The following is a 17920-nucleotide window of genomic DNA, read 5'->3' as shown; positions in this document are numbered from 1 at the left end:
CAGCTGAATCTGAACTTTTGAGAAGCTTGGGTCAATGTTTTTACTGTTTGTGCTGGGTAGAAATGCCCTTCTAGCTTTGTTCTCCTAGTCAACTCTCCTTTCCCTATCATTCATGTTCAAAGTTTCTAATGACAGTTTCAATATTTCACTAAAATAGCCACATGATTTCATTAATTTCCTGGAACAAAACGTTGATACAGAAATCCACAAATAACTTTAGAATGAATCAATGCAATGAGTACAAACAGCATTAGTATTTTTGCAGAAATTGATAAATTCAAAACAATTACCAAGGTTCATATTGATTTATCAAAATTATTTTCATTTCTTTAAATGTGGATTTTGGCAATTTCTCTTAATCTCTGTAAGGAGGATAAAAAAACAGAATCCGAAGCTTTGAAATTAATCGGAAATCCCCAATTCAGTGAGTCACAGGAAGATTTTCGATTAATCTGCATTCCCTCCTCTTATCTCTCGAACATGATGTTAAGTTTTGTTGCTTTTCTAAGTGATTAAATGGGGCCTCATTCCACTAGTAAGTAGTCTTATAACAAGCAACATAGATGTATTTTGCAGACCGTTTAGACTAATTGCCATCCCAGAGCGTGATAAAGTTTACCTGGCTGAGGTGTATCGGACGGATCACTCCACGGATAATTGTTGGGAGCGAGTAGACTGGTCAATAAGTAGTCGGAGGTGATGGTGTGATTAAATCACCGGCCACACAAATTAAACTGTCACGAAGGTGTGCATTCTATAGATACAATCAGGCCAAAACCAATGTAATTGATGATAATTGGCTAAATTGAGCTTTGTCTCCCTTGTACATGAAAGGGTCAGGTATAAACAAGGGAACTAACTTAGAGAAAAATGGATTGCCGAGAGCAAATCACTTAAACCCATTTTTCATGTTTTCACAAGCACTGGTAATAGGTTTTACATATTATGGTTTCTGTTTCCATAATCCCAACTATGTTTAATGCTTTTTGTGGTATTATCATCTCTGTGTCAATAGAATCAGACAGCTGATTACCCTGGTAGGAGGAATTTTATTATCTTTTTTTACAATCAAATTGAGAATAGTGGAGATGGATTTGAATGTTGGAAACGGTTGTAAAGTCCATGTAAATACACCTTAGCCTTGTGCTTGTTGACTAATAGGTTTTCTGTGAATGCTGTCTCTTTGATGGTAGTCATGAACTGTCAGAGAGACAAATGTCGTAACTTTTGTGTGTTATAGTGACGTGTAATATATCACGTTTTTGTCCGTGTGTAAATCTGATAGTTCTGTATTTAATAACCTCAATAATATACTTACAGAAATGACATTCTATTGTGGAATGTTTAAAGTATCTACAAACCTTAACAATGTCAGCACTAATATATGTTTTATTGATCAAATATTTCTTTTTTTAATCAATTAAAGTTGAAATCAACATACCGTTATCCCAATTGTTATTTGAAATCAGACATGTTGTCATAGTTACCATTGAAATAAAACTTTACCAGTACCTGGCATGAATTTGAACCTGTAGAGGAAGTCAATGGAGCAATTTACGGAGACAACCAGAATATTCTACCAAATATTTTCCATGAAATATCTTGTTGTGAGTGAAGATTTACAAATACAAAAAAGTCTCAGTTGGAAAAAGTCAACAGGCTGCTACATTCAGATTAAAATAAATAATTGACCATTGAACTTGAAAGCCAACATGGGCAGATAACTCCAATCTGATAAACTTGATATTCATGAGACGGAGTTCCTGCTGTGCTGTTTCAGTAGACTGCACAATAAAAGCCAGTGGCCCTATGATTTACTTTTGCTGATAAAATAAAATAAAGCTACAATAACTCGATGAAAAATAATGTACCAGATAATTTTCATCTAAAAATAATTGCAAATTGAAATAAAGTCAGAAATGTTATCCTGATAAATGTGGACTCCAACTGTTTAAGTGGGCAAAATTAAAAGGCCATAATCCCCTACACTGGTTTAATGTTGGACGGGCTTGTCCAGATATCTCATTGTCAATTGTTCTGGCCATGCTTGTATTACACTTTATGGAAAATTCACAAGTTTTAATTTGTCTACCATCCTGACATTGTAGTAAGGACAATTTGAAAAGAAAGGGACCAACGACAGGTCTGCATTGTGTATCAAAGTCTAACTATAACACTAGAAGTATTTGGCTACATTGTGTATCAAAGTCTAACTATGACACTAGTAGTGTTTGACTACATTGTGTATCAAAGTCTAACTATAACACTACTAGTATTTGGCTACATTGTGTATCAAAGTCTAACTATGACACTACTAGTATTTGGCTACATTGTGTATCAAAGTCTAACTATGACACTACTAGTATTTGGCTACATTGTGTATCAAAGTCTAACTATGACACTAGTAGTATTTGGCTACATTGTGTATCAATGTCTAACTATGACACTAGTAGTATTTGGCTACAATGTGTAGGTCTAGGTTGAAGTCTCAAATTATCACCCCAGATAAAATCTTTAACTATGACATTATTTATAGTCTATAACTATGACCCCAGTTGTAGTATATAACTATGACCCAGTTGTAGTCTATAACTATGACCCAGTTGTAGTCCATAACTCTGACCCAGTTATAGTCTATAACTTTGACCCCAGTTGTAGTCTATAACTCTGACCCCAGTTGTAGTCTATAACTCTGACCCAGTTGTAGTCTATACCTTTGACCCCAGTTGTAGTCTATAACTATGACCCAGTTGTAGTCTATAACTCTGACCCAGTTGTAGTCTATACCTTTGACCCCAGTTGAGGATGGGGAGGGGGTTATAGTTGTAGTCTATAAACCTGACCCCAGTTGTAGTCTATAACTATGACCCAGTTGTAGTCTATAACTATGACCCAGTTGTAGTCCATAACTCTGACCCCAGTTGTAGTCTATAACTCTGACCCCAGTTGTAGTCTATAACTATGACCCCAGTTGTAGTCTATACCTATGACCCAGTTGTAGTCTATAACTATGACCCAGTTATAGTCTATAACTCTGACCCCAGTTGTAGTCTATAACTCTGACCCAGTTATAGTCTATAACTCTGACCCCAGTTGTAGTCTATAACTCTGACCCAGTTATAGTCTATAACTCTGACCCCAGTTGTAGTCTATAACTCTGACCCAGTTATAGTCTATAACTCTGACCCCAGTTGTAGTCTATAACTCTGACCCCAGTTGTAGTCTATAACTCTGACCCAGTTATAGTCTATAAATCTGACCCCAGTTGTAGTCTATAACTCTGATCCCAGTTGTAGTCTATAACTCTGACCCCAGTTGTAGTCTATAACTATGACCCAGTTGTAGTCTATAACTATGACCCAGTTATAGTCTATAACTCTGACCCCAGTTGTAGTCTATAACTCTGACCCAGTTATAGTCTATAACTCTGACCCCAGTTGTAGTCTATAACTCTGACCCCAGTTGTAGTCTATAACTCTGACCCCAGTTGTAGTCTATAACTCTGACCCCAGTTGTAGTCTATAACTCTGACCCCAGTTGTAGTCTATAACTCTGACCCCAGTTGTAGTCTATAACTCTGACCCCAGTTGTAGTCTATAACTCTGACCCCAGTTGTAGTCTATAACTCTGACCCCAGTTGTAGTCTATAACTCTGACCCCAGTTGTAGTCTATAACTCTGACCCCGTTTGTAGTCTATAACTCTGACCCAGTTATAGTCTATAAATCTGACCCCAGTTGTAGTCTATAACTCTGATCCCAGTTGTAGTCTATAACTCTGACCCCAGTTGTAGTCTATAACTCTGACCCCAGTTGTAGTCTATAACTCTGACCCCAGTTGTAGTCTATAACTCTGACCCCAGTTGTAGTCTATAACTCTGACCCCAGTTGTAGTCTATAACTCTGACCCCAGTTGTAGTCTATAACTCTGACCCCAGTTGTAGTCTATAACTCTGACCCCAGTTGTAGTCTATAACTCTGACCCCAGTTATAGTCTATAACTCTGACCCGGTTATAGTCTATAACTCTGACCCCAGTTGTAGTCTATAACTCTGACCCCAGTTGTTACAAGTCTATAACTCTGACCCTGTTGTAGTCTATAACTCTGACCCCAGTTGTTACAAGTCTATAACTCTGACCCTAGTTATAACCTACATCTCACCTAACACTTGATGAATTTTCATCTAAAAAAAAACCTTTGTACTAAAGTACAAGGGATAACAATTTCTTAACACTCAAACTGTTTTGAGAAAGAAAATAAAATCTGAATGTTGCATGTGAGAAGGGATCAGCGATTGAGACTGTCTACAGGTAAACTGCCATTTGACCAACACCCATTAAATCTAAGGCATTTTTCTCTCTTTGATAAAATCCATATTTTTAGGAGATATTTTTTGCTTCTTTTTTTTTGCTTCTTGTTAAATAATTCATCATTTCAAAATTAATTAGATTCAAAATTTTATACATTAAGCTTAATAACTATATAAATAACAGGACCAATGACAACATGATGAAATTCAGACATTTTCATTTGGAATCAAATTCCATGTGCCGGATGACATAACTTCCTTATTATCAACAAATACATAAAAAATAAGATATAGAGGCCTCTGATGATTGTTAAGATAGCAGTAACAATTGTAAATAATTAAAGCTATGAAATTTTGTGTTACTGGCCTATTTGGTGGTTATCCAACCCCAGACTATCAGCTAAATTTTTAATGAGATTTTTTACAGATGTAAATTAAAAAAATCAAACTCGCCTTTAAAAATGAGACAAAGTTTCTGCCAAACTAGTATGAGAATTCAAAATCCCATTTCAACCAATTTGCATGCCATGACTGATAATATCGGTCATTTCCTTAAACTATTGTTTCTTGGTGTCATCATGCCCTGCGACCAGACCACGTGCAATGCACCTGTGTAATAAGTGCAAGTTAATGTTGCATTGTCCCTATCATGGGTATCTGTTATCCCATCGGCTGAGCGGAGAGAGTTGCCGGAGCGTGATTTACGGCCTCAATAATCCAGCAGCACTCGCTCATTTGCATTTTAAAATGAATGAAATATTAAAATTGATGACTCAAATGTTTTTAAGACACAAGTAACAATTGCTAATTATAGCTATGTAATTGTGTGTTATGGGCCTACTTGGTGTAGTGTCATCCTAGGCCAATACAGACCTTCCATGTTGCTCAGTTGCACAGCATAAGTGCAACATTATGACCCAACATTTGAATATTTACACGATTGCATTTCAGTGAAGGGTATTTTTAATTAAATTCCATACAATCTCGGAGATGAATGAAGGCTAGCTGATTTTTATGGCTAATTACAAGTTAGGCTGTCCCTCCCCATTAGTGGGGCATTAGTTATTACTGATGGTCCAGGAGTTGTGAAAACATTGCTGGACCTCGCATATCACAGCTTCACTCACAATTCAAAAAACAGCTAGCTTCTCTAACTCAATCCAAATTCTTACACCACTTTTTTATATCGACATCTATATCATTATAATATCTGTCTTTCAAATTCTGTCTCAAATTTTCTCCATCACTGAGCGCATTACCAAATTGGAAAATAATATCAGAAAAACCGCTATAAAATTCCAGTGGTGTCTTTTCTTCTTGTCACTGGATAGTGTGTTACATTTTTCTTAATTCAATGTCCGTATGAAAACAAATTGTGATGGGGGGCAATCTCCAAAAAGCACTTTACTTGATTCGATGTTTCTTGCAGTTGAGCGATTTAACAGATTGATTGCTTTTCTGTAATTACACATTGAGTAACCATTTAGAGACAAAGAAATGCTTTGTAGGCCTTGCCATGAACTAAAGCAGTAAGCCTTGTGTAAGAGGAGTTATCGTCTGCCAGGAAAACCAGCGTTATTTCAGTGCAACATGAAAACCTCAACTTAAACTCAATCACTAGCGTCACAGGGAATGGAACAGAAATTTATAGTCATGTTTCTTTCTCATTTCTCAAACTGGCGGTGGGGAGGATGTGTGTCCTTAGAGGCTGTATGGGGAGCCCGGTAGTCATTACACAGGCACTGTCTACGTTCTAACAGGGCATACATCAGCTACCAGACTTTTTTTCTGTCACCATATCATTATGTAATGTGGAAAACTGTATGAAGTTAGTAATATAACAGTAACATCTAAATACTGTCATAAACCAAACCTGACCCTACAGTTACCAGTACCAGTGAGAAACATTGGCTTGTGTACTTATTACTTACATCGTACCTCCAATGGCCAGACCTCCCTCATAGTTAAATTTATAGTTAGCCTGCATTGTTTCTGAAGCCTTATTAATAATTGTGATATCTGACAACTACTGCTGGCGAAAAACTAACGGTATGAGTATGCTATCGGGAGGGGGGACTAAGGGGTGGGGGATACAAAGGGGAGGGTTGATACTACAGGATGGGGAGGGGGTTATAAAGGGAAGGGGGAAACAAAAGGGGAGAAAGATACTCAGGGGAAGGGAATACTAAGGGGCGACAACTCTGAATAATCATATGGCGTTACAGCTACTGTTGTAACACAAACAAGCCATTATGACCAATAGGACATTACTGGACACTATAACAATAGGGCAGTGGTGAATGACTGACCCCCACACCCTGGCTCATATTAATTCTACCATTACGGACAGATAGGGGGTATCTAATGGCCAAACTAGTCATCTCTCACCATCTGTCTCCACATTAGCACCAACACATCCAAAGACATTTTACTTTTTAGCTTTTTTTGTCAGATTAATCTCTTTTTTTCTTTTGTAATAAAAAGAAGCAATCAGATTCATAATTTTTTTTTTTTTTATTTGGTGCAAAATGTTGAAATTGTGCTAACACAAGATATGGTCAGTCAGACAGAAATTGTAGTAAGGTACTTCTGTCTGAACTACACTATGACAGACTATCACAGAACTGTTATTGTCTGATCACACTGAACACATGCTGCAGTCTGGTCCAGTGACAATATCTGGGTTCATTAGTACAAATATAAATAATATATGGATACACATGTAAAATTTTAAGTGCTTGTAAATCTGATAAGAAAATACAATATTTATTTTGATTCTGTACAGATAATAATTTTACATTCTATCTTTAGCTTAAGGGTAGGTAGAGGTCAACCATATAACATTCCAGCCCCCCGCCCCCAATTTATTTTTAGCATAAATGGGTAGCTTAACCCACCATATAAACCAGTCCTGTCCCTAAACTTCGAAGTGTAAAGATTAAAACCATTCAACAACATAACCTCACTACTCACTCCCCTAATTCCCTGGAGAAAAGGGTTTGGCTTTCTCCACCATATTGTCCCTCCTTTTTCTACGACAAAAAATGCAGCTAAGTCAACCATACAACAGTCATGCCTCTCACCTGTTTAGTGTAAAGGGTAGCTAAGTCAACGATATAACAGTCCTGCCTCTCACCTGTGTAGGGTAAAGGGTAGCTAAGTCAACCATTTAACAGTCCTGCCTCTCACCTCCTAAGTGTAAAGGGTAGCTAAGTCAACGATATAACAGTCCTGCCTCTCACCTGTTTAGAGTAAAGGGTAGCTAATTCAACCATACACCAGTCCTGCCTCTCTCCTCCTTAGTGTAAAGGGTAGCTAAATCAACCATACACCAGTCCTGCCTCTCTCCTCCTTAGTGTAAAGGGTAGCTAAGCCAACCATACGCCAGTCCTGCCTCTCACCTCCTTAGTGAAAAGGATAGCAAAGTCAACCATAAAACAGTCCTGCCTCTCACCTCCTTTGTGTAAAGGATAGCTAAGTCAACCATATAACAGCCCGGCCTCTAACCTTAATGTAAAGGGTAGTTACGTCAACCATATAACAGTCCTCCCTCTCACCTCCTTAGTGTAAAGGATAGCTAAGTCAACCATATAACAGTCCACCCTCTCACCTTAATGTAAAGGGTAGCTAAGTCAACCATTTAACAGTCCTGCCTCTCACCTCCTAAGTGTAAAGGGTAGCTAATTCAACCATACAACAGTCCTGCCTCTCACCTTAGTGTAAAAAGTAGTTAAGTCAACCATATAACAGTCCTGTCTCTCACCTCCTTAGTGTAAAGGATAGCTAAGTCAACCATATAACAGTCCGGCCTCTAACCTTAATGTAAAGGGTAGCTACGTCAACCATACAACAGTCCTGCCTCTCACCTGTTTAGTGTAAAGGGTAACTAAGTCAACCATTTAACAGTCCTGCCTCTCACCTCCTAAGTGTAAAGGGTAGCTAAGTCAACGATATAACAGTCCTGCCTCTCACCTGTGTAGGGTAAAGGGTAGCTAAGTCAACCATATAACAGTCCGGCCTCTAACCTTAATGTAAAGGGTAGTTACGTCAACCATATAACAGTCCACCCTCTCACCTTAATGTAAAGGGTAGCTAAGTCAACCATACAACAGTCCGGCCTCTCACCTTAATCTAAAGGGTAGCTAAGTCAACCATATAACATTCCAATGCCCCCCTCCTTCATTTTTATTGTAAAAGGCAGCTAAGGTCAGCTGGTCTGAGGTGACATGTGGCCAGTGCTATATATCATGTGTCCCTGGTCAGTAATGGACAGCCCGTAGTCCCCTATTGACCCCCTGTCACACATCCCAGCCAGCCACAATAGCACTGTGGCAACAATGCCAGGACATTACCGTTTATGGCGTTGCTCATAAAAACAGTGTTACCAAGAGATGAAGAAACAATCGCAGCAAGCTGTCCAACATCAATACGATTATCTTTTGTGGGACTTTTTTCTCACCATGTTGTCATAAATTGCAGTTGGGATTATGGGCATTGTGAGGTACAATGTTTTAAGCAATATCTGGTATTAGACTGGATGCTACTTGGGATTAATTCTGATTTATTTAGTTCAGCTTAGCTAAAGCTAAGAGGGCACTGTGTGATCCTACTGCAGATGTATCAAAACTTCACTCTCCCGACCAAGGTGCTAAAACTTCACTCTCCCGGCCAAGGTCCTAAAACTTCACTCTCTCGACCAAGGTCCTAAAACTTCTCCCTCCCGACCAAGGTCCTAAAACTTCACCCTCGCGACCAAGGTCCTAAAACTTCGCTCTCCCGACCAAGGTGCTAAAACTTCTCTCTCCCGACCAAGGTGCTAAAACTTCTCTCTCCCGACCAAGGTCCTAAAACTTCCCTCTCCCGACCAAGGTCCTAAAACTTCACTCTCCCGACCAAGGTCCTAAAACTGACGTTTAAAACTTACAGACACAACTAGGTGAAGAAAGTTTGTGTATTCACTGTTACTGACAGGGCTACAATATAACACAAGGTTGTACTGTTCTTTCTACTTCTATAAAAGGTATGTTTATATTGAAAGTCCCTTTCCTTCCCACCTTATCATTGTCCACTTAGTATTAAGGAGTCTACAATGACATTTGTGTGGTTTATCAATAATTCTTTAGAATTCACAAATGTCGGCCATGTTTTTACAAAACTAGAAGAAAAAATCACCAAAATGCTAAAAATGCCAACTGCAATAAATCTAAAAGGGCAATAAAAATTGTAAGAGCGAGCAGAAGTTTCAGGGTTTTTTTTCTGTTCTGGTATCTGTGAGAAAGGTTTGGGGTTAAGATCTTGACAGAAAACAAATCATAATAGCTTTCTGCAGTATGTTTTGAAAATGTTTTCTTTATCCAGCAGGCAGAAAACTCCTACTTTCATCACTTTCTCATAAATCACTGATATCCAGCCGAATTTATTACCTAAACAAGATAGTCTCTATGGTGAGGACTTATCAACTGGCAAGGATCTCAACCAATAAAAGTCTAATTGGGAACAAGCTGTAAAGAGAATTTGTTTCTCCATTGATGCTTGGCGAACATTGAGGGATAAAACAGGTAAACACATCCATCAGAGATCTATAGCATTGTCAACAGATAGCAGGTGAGTTGTCATCTCTCTCCAGCCATTTCTATCTCATTACCTAATTATAAAAAAACAGTGGTTTCTACGGCATTATCTCCGCCTTTCTTAACAAGAAACATTTGTGGCTGTTACTCTCAAAATTCTTCAATACTGTCATAATTCAAATAATAATATTATTAGGAAATCTGATGTTTGACCAAAAAAACCCTTTATAATGAACGTTTTGGTACAATTCTTTTGCTGTTAGATAATAGTAATCCGAAATAAAAAAAACTTACAGTAAAATTAGATAGCAGAAATATTCATAATTAATTGGGATCTTCAGTTAATTGACTTGATATCACCTAATTACTATGTACACTGCTAAGTGAGTAATAGAAATAAAAAGGTAGCCTATTATGTACGGCCAAGTTAATTAGATCCCATGGTACAGCACGGACACTTTCTACTTACGATTGTAAATCAATAGTTAATTACTAAGAATCGGCCAAACTCGTTATTAATCATTAATGAACAAACATGGACTGACTTTACTGGAGTCTGACTCTGTGCCATGGGCAGTGCTCTAGGGTAATTTCAGTGTCACTGGCTCTGTAATTTGCGTGAAATGGACATGAGCTCCTGGGAAAGCCAATTGTCATGGAACATATAATTTCTAAGCAGTAGCTATCACATGAGTATACACTTCTTAATTTCTTCTGCCAACCACTTGGAATTTTTTGCACAGAATTAAATGCTTTTTCTTGCCAACAGCTGTTTTTGGATGACCAACAGGGGAAATAAATGACCAAGTCAAGATAAATATTGGCTTTGGGAATGGGCAATTCTTGGCAGCTGGGATGACGTGGAGGGTAGTAGAGACCCGTACTTTGGTCCTCAGGTCTTGGCTGGTATCATTCAACCCGGCAATGATGTCTTCAGTAACCCTTCTTTGAGTGACAGCCGGATGGAACGTAAATTGTGCTTTTTCCGTTTGTGATTATAATCTGTGAGTTTTTAAGCTCTTTTCTGTTTGCACAATGAATGGAAACAAACTGTTGGTTGTTCTCATTGTACAACAAGTATAAAAACTCAACAAGGAAAATCCAAACAGGAGTTTTTCGTGTTTTTGAATGTTTTTGCACATAAAATGTATGTTGTGACCTTTAACCTGCATTACGTTGACACTAAACATTCCAGGAGATCCTGGCCCACGTGTTAGGATTTTACATGATATAAAACAAATTTGTTAGATATTTGTGCCCTAGCAATCAGCACAAATGCATTTCATTGGGCCGTCTGCATGTCAGTATGTCAAAAATATTTGTCATGTTTCAGTAAATATCTGTTTTTTCTCTAACTGCATCAGCAAGAGGAAACAATCCGTTATGAAAACATATCACTTAGACTTGTCTGTTTGTGTGGCACCCCAGGGGCCAGGCATTCAGACTATTTCATTTGTTGAGTTTTTAATTCCCGGTAGTTTGGTAGCTGACACAAAGAGGATCATGCAAAGTATCTGGCTGTCTGATTTACAATGTTACATTCCCCATTCTTCATTTCTCCACCCCCTGATTGGATTAGGTAGCCCTTCCCCCTCACCAGGACTTCTCCACTGAGTCCTTCAATAATTAATGCTGACAAAAAGGAAAACCAAGATATTTTCACCCAAATTCAAGAAGCATTCTTTCAATATTCTAGTAAATTCACAGAAATCCATATTTTTTTCTCCAGTTTTTCTGATTTGTGTTGACGAGTATAACAATATTAGGGACTGTCGTCTATATATATTCTTTCAAATATCAATGTTGGCAAACAATACGAATCATTCACACTGCAATATAGAACTAATTCTTTATCTGAAAGTTGCTCCTATACTATTTTCTTTTTTTATACATTTCTGGACACATATTTTTAGATACGCTAAATATTTAAGCAAGTGCATCGCAAAGCAATTAGGAAATCATGTTTGCTTATGTTTGATAGAATACCAGAAGCTAGGAATTTAACCTTTGTGTGAGCTCCTGAAAGTCGTACACTACTTACATATGTCTAGGAAATTCTGTAAAACTGCAGTCAATGGATGTCTGGTACTTATTTTGACATACCCAATTTTTGGTGAAGGTCATGAACACACTGACCATTGATCATGATACTTTCAGCAAAATACCCACACCTGTTCACACGTAATCTCTGTTTGTCCCACACATGAACTGGACAGATAACAAGACAGATATTTCAGAAAATTACGCAAATTTTGTCGTAAGTACTTACCTCGTAAGTTCCTGGGCCGGGGCCTTCTGACTTGATCTCCTTGAATCTCTTGTCTTTGGTCACCATCAGCCCACCCTTCTTATTGATGGCATCAGTATGCTGGTAGGCTCCTGGACCTGTAGAGACAGAAAGAACAGGATATTAGGATACATATAGCCATTCCTGTCTTTGTGGTCACCTGTACCGATTCTCCGTCTTATGTGACCCACCACTGTCTATTGAAAAGTCACTTTAGAAACTGCAATACTAAAACATTCTGACCAATACTACAGTCACTTGTACTAATACTTATACTGATACTAATAAGAAAGACGATGTTACCCCCTCCCCCAACTTCTACTTACTGGTTTGAAGGTCACCTTAAACAGTTGACTGTATGACAGAATAAAGCATCCTTATTGGTGGTCCGCTGACATTTGTAGTCTGAATAGTAGGTAGCTGTGAACAAACTGTGGCCCATCAATCAGTCACAGACCGTTTATTACCACACAACCATTAAAACAAGCACTGCCGAAAAACGCTCAAATACAGCATGTCATCTTTGATGCAGTTTATGTCATATAACCATTTATATTGCTTTTTTTACTGAATAATCAGATGGTTTTAATTTTCAAGTGTTCAAATTTGATTGATGAAATGCTGCCATTTCCTCCTTGGTAATACATTAGCTTTCACCACTGGCATCATTCAATTTACCAGCATAACATCAGTGTTGAGATTTCACAGAGAATTATCAAGACCATTGCTGACTTTCTTTTCAAAATCATCTCGTTACAAGTAACTGTTTTTATTGCGAGGAATGCTGCTTTCTTTAGTAGAAATATGATGAGAAACAGACTTGGTTGGAACTGGTGACCGTCTTCAGTGAACATGACACAGTGTGTGACATGGCACCTACTCGGAGACATGACACAAGCCGGCAAACTATTTCAAGAACCCTTCCAAACAAAAACGTGACTGATAAATACATCATATATTACGTGGAGATGTAATTTATGTCTATTCCCTAATCTGTTACCCAGCAGGTAAAACAATTTATATGGAAACTGTTTGCTAAAGCACCGTAACAAAGTGTCTACCAAATTGGAAGTGACTAGCTCCAAACTGGGAGGTTTTTTCTGTGTTGTATCAGCACCTCGCATTGTGTGTCGGGTCGTATGTAGAATCTCGGGTTGTGCAGTCCTTGCCCTGCTATCATAGACAGAAGAAACCCACTCATACAGTCTTTCTCCCCCAGGTCCAAATACATGGTTCTCCTCACTAGATATTGACTCTGACATCAACAATACCTTACCCAACTAAGCTGGTCCATTTCCTAACATGTCCACTTAACTTACCTTATGTATCTGACCCTCTCATTCTGACAGGGAAATAGATCAGCGACAGAATTAGATACCACATATCAAGTGGAAGGAAGCATGAACAATGGGCTTCAATTATTGTCAATGGGCCTTACAAGTTGTTTTAGCACACATTGACAAAACATTGTCTTTGTGCTGAGCAACAGCAAATATCCTGACACACATTTCAGCAAATATCTCCCTAATAAGACATATCTGGTTGTCATTGTGGGGAACTTAGGTTAAACATCCCTAATGAGACATTTCTTGTGGTCATCATGTTGACAACAATGGCAAACATCCCAACAATAAGAGATTTCTTGTCGTCATCTTTAAGGCAACAATAACAATTTTACCCAAAATTACACATTTCTACCAAAAATATTCTGGTGTTTAGTATGATCCCCGCAATAAGAAATCATGTAACAATTATTTTATATTTTCATGAATTAATAACCAAAAATACTGATGAAAGATAGCCATTGTAACATAATATGGGTGAAATGCAACTACATATACTTTTCATTTTTTCTTTAAACAGCATAAATAAGGCACACAAAAATTGAATTAAGCTATATTCCTCTATCTGGCCAGAAAAAGGAGTAAACAGTTATATCAAAACATAGTAGGATGTTAACTGAAGAAAAGAATTTAAGCAACAAAAAAATGAGATGTTTTTTTTATTTGATGGAGAGATCATTTTAATCCTACATCAATAAGTACAAACAATATTCAGAAGTCTTCCTGTATTAATCTAATTGATCACTTTAAAGGTCATAGACGTGTTGGCACAGAAATTATCTATACATCTCACTAAGGTGTTAATACAAAAAAAGCTAGGCCATGACCACTTTCTCTCCCTGATATTCATGACAAAAGAATTATTGTAGGATTCCGCGTTTTAAACTGTAATAAGAAAAGTTATTGATTTAAAACATTATCTTTATTACCCACCATCTAGCTATGATTCCCTAAACTCAATTATATGATTACAGCTCCGAATCTGAATTCCATTACATCAATAACTTTGATGACATCAGTATTGTACTTGGAGAATAATTGAATTTACCAAACATTAATTTCTCCTCCTGGTCCACAGATAACAATAATCTATCTGTAAAACCGCCCAGCATCAGAAAAAAATATTTCATTATCAGTCTCAAACTTGTTATCTTGATTAAGTTAGCGTAACGATACATATATACAAACACACCAACTTATTGGAAAACAATTCAATTATGAAAGGTAGTTTGGTGAGAGCCTGCCGAGTCTTACAGTTCTTACAACGCGTTGGAATCATTTTATGGAAATTGGAAAATTGAGGTTTTGTTAAAGTGCCCTGAAGGCTAGCCTAGTTGTACAGGGCTCTATAGGTAATAGGGAACACATCTAAACGAATGACCATCAAAACCAAACCAAACAGCACCAATGCTCTTTATACCACCGGCCTTTTTATATTGATTTGTTACAACAATTCAGAAGTAGATAAGTTTTATATAATTATACTGTGGACTGGCAGACCTTGAAAAGCAGATGTTTGTACATTGATATAAAGCACTCCGTTCCCTAGCTCTGACCACTTTATGTGATTTTTTGTCTCTAAATGACAGTTTGAATAATAAAAATGTCACAATAGCATATCTCTGATAGAACCATATATTATAAATTTTCCTGTTAAACGCAAGAATGCAGACCTCAACAAAAACGAGACACACAATTATTTATATGCCACACAGTTTATATTGGTAGTGTTTCAAAAATTAATACATAAAAGACTAAGATGAAATTTTACTGAATAGATTGTCGGACATTTTCTATGGGGTGACTATAAAACAACACACTACAGAACACCACTGCTTTTATCTGGTTTTATATAAAGTGAAATCTCTTGTTCCAGGTTGCCCAGAGTTATTAGTTTTTTTTGTTTATTATCACTAATCAGCCTAGAATGCCAAGAATTCTGTGAAGAAAAGCCAAGCAAATATGTAGCATTAATCTAATCAAGTCCTGAAATACAACAAAATGATAAAGTTTTATTATAAACAGCCTAGTGTGTATATCACTGGTAAGATAAAACAGTCCGCTAACAAGAGCCCACCATTTTATTGCATCAATATTATTTCCAGAGCACGGTGCGTCAGGTTCTAGCGGTTCCCCCGGACAAGGTGGAGAGGGTGAAGTTCTGAGGGACATGAGCCAAGTTTGTTCTACCATCGCCAATGGCAGTAAAAAGCATGGGCTGATTCTGATAAGATTATTTCATTAGAACACATCTCCCGAAAGGTTGAAACAAATTACCATTTCAGGTTACTGTACTGAACCTGGTGGAACAAAAACAATGCTAGAGTTCACTGCGTTGCTATTCCATCTGTTGATTGTGGCCACACTTTAGAAGTCATGATTTTTATCCACTGGACCAAGCAATCTCAGAAACAAACTGACAAGAAATGTGTGAAGGGTAACGGTACAAATGACAACATAAATCCCCATTATTTCCCCAATTTTCTGTATTTACACACATTTTATCTGATAGTGGGATATTCTGGTATGTGTCGGCTTGCCCATCTGAATCCATCAGCTGTGAAGAGCAACCTAAGGCAGGCCTTAGACCTCTAAATCTCCCCTTTGTTTCCTCTGTCTAGCTCCTATCCACTCACAGACAACAGAAATATAGCCAATTTTTACAAATTGCAGAGCATACTTGTCAATTTTATCAGACTGGCTAACTAGTATGAACCAAGATATGCCTAATGTAAATTGAACAGAAAGAGTTGCTGTCATAGGTTTTTATCTAAATAGCCATTGCTGGACCTAGTCCTGTCCAATTACCTCTCATGCCATCCTAAACAGCACCAGCAGTAAGTACTGCCAACTTCCTTACCTATCCCAGGACGATTCTGGGTAGTCCAAACAAGATACTGGATGATTAGGAAACCACTTCATTTAACAAAATTGTATTATCCTGTGACACTGGGTAAATATTATATAAGAGAATCATCAAAACAATCTGACATATGAAATGGGAACTGGAGAGACCCTCACCATGCACTCAGGATCGGAAGTGATTTTGGTTATGTTTGGTTCATACCCACGTTGTAACTCTCAAGAGAGCACTTGTAAAATGGGCTGAATTATGAAAAAAGATGATGAGGAAATCAGAGGAAAACAAGAAAAAAAGTGCATTTCTCCCCAATTAAGCAATACAGACTAGTCTGGTTTACTGAATGACACCGTATTTATGGAAAACAAACTAACCAACCATGTGGTAAACTTTCTGTAATTGACGGGGAACAAGCCACAGAAAATCTCACTAATAAGTCTGCATTGTGTTGTAGAAAAGGTGATTGTGATGACGCCTATTTCTTACTGATATATCAAAGTGTCTAATTCCTGTGTCCCTACAGTAACGAACCTCTCACAACAGACAGACTCTCACAACAGACTGCAGACTCTCACAACAGACAGACTCTCACAACAAACAGACTCTCACAACAGACAGAAAGACAGACTCTCACAACAGACTGCAGACTCTCACAACAGACAGACTCAGACTCTCACAACAGACTGCAGACTCTCACAACAGACAGACTCTCACAACAAACAGACTCACAACAGACAGAAAGACTCAGACTCTCACAACAGACTGCAGACTCTCACAACAGACAGACTCTCACAACAGACAGACTCAGATTCTCACAACAGACAGACTCAGACTCTCACAACAGACAGACTGGCTTATAAAACCATATTACCATCTAAATGGGTGATCTCTCAAGACAGGTTATTTGGTTAAACACAAGTACTACAAGGACATTCTCAGCTACCGTTACAGAGCATATGTCCATGTGACGACTCTGCTACCCTCAAAGTATATGTCATATGACATCTCAGTTATACCCTTACAGAACTTGTCAATATGACAACTGAGCTACCTTCAAAGATACCATCTCCAATAATGTCAACATGATTCTATCTTCATACATGTGACCTTTGACAATAAAGAAAGTGTATTGTCAGGACCACAGGAACTTGTTACTGTAATTGTACATACAGATGTATACAAGCTGCTTGACTAATAATGTCATTACACATGTATGTAACTTGGTCAAAATTGTCCCTTGGCATTTTCTTTCTCTGCTCATCCAGCAAGCTGACCAGTGACTAATGACCACCTTAGGGGGTACAAGAAAGAATCAAACTGACCAAAGATCAAAATGACCGATCCACTTATGAGCTGATGATTAAAGACATATTAGGACACAATAGCTCAGTCACGTTTTGCCTATAAACAACTTGTGACAACTGACCAATACACAACCCTCTTAGGGATCACTTATCAGTACCAGTGGTCTGTGTCAGGACACGCCAAACTGACCATTCAATCTAGATAGACAATTATGTATAAAAACCCCACTGAACTGTCCATTTAATCT

General features: G+C 37.8%; 1 protein-coding gene across 1 annotated transcript in view; it reads right to left on the bottom strand.

Annotated features, from left to right (window-relative positions):
* LOC110448211 (sperm-tail PG-rich repeat-containing protein 2-like) overlaps nt 1–17920 on the bottom strand; it is a 79451-nt gene that overhangs the window by 4871 nt on the left and 56660 nt on the right. The window contains exon 11 of the mRNA XM_021494339.1: nt 12148–12263. Coding sequence (XP_021350014.1) covers nt 12148–12263 — 116 coding nt within the window. The remainder of the gene's footprint in view (nt 1–12147; nt 12264–17920) is intronic.

The sequence above is a fragment of the Mizuhopecten yessoensis genome, unplaced genomic scaffold (genome assembly GCF_002113885.1).
Source record: "Mizuhopecten yessoensis strain PY_sf001 unplaced genomic scaffold, ASM211388v2 scaffold3949, whole genome shotgun sequence".
Lineage (NCBI taxonomy): Eukaryota > Metazoa > Mollusca > Bivalvia > Pectinida > Pectinidae > Mizuhopecten > Mizuhopecten yessoensis.
This window is presented reverse-complemented; position numbering and strand designations above follow the sequence as displayed.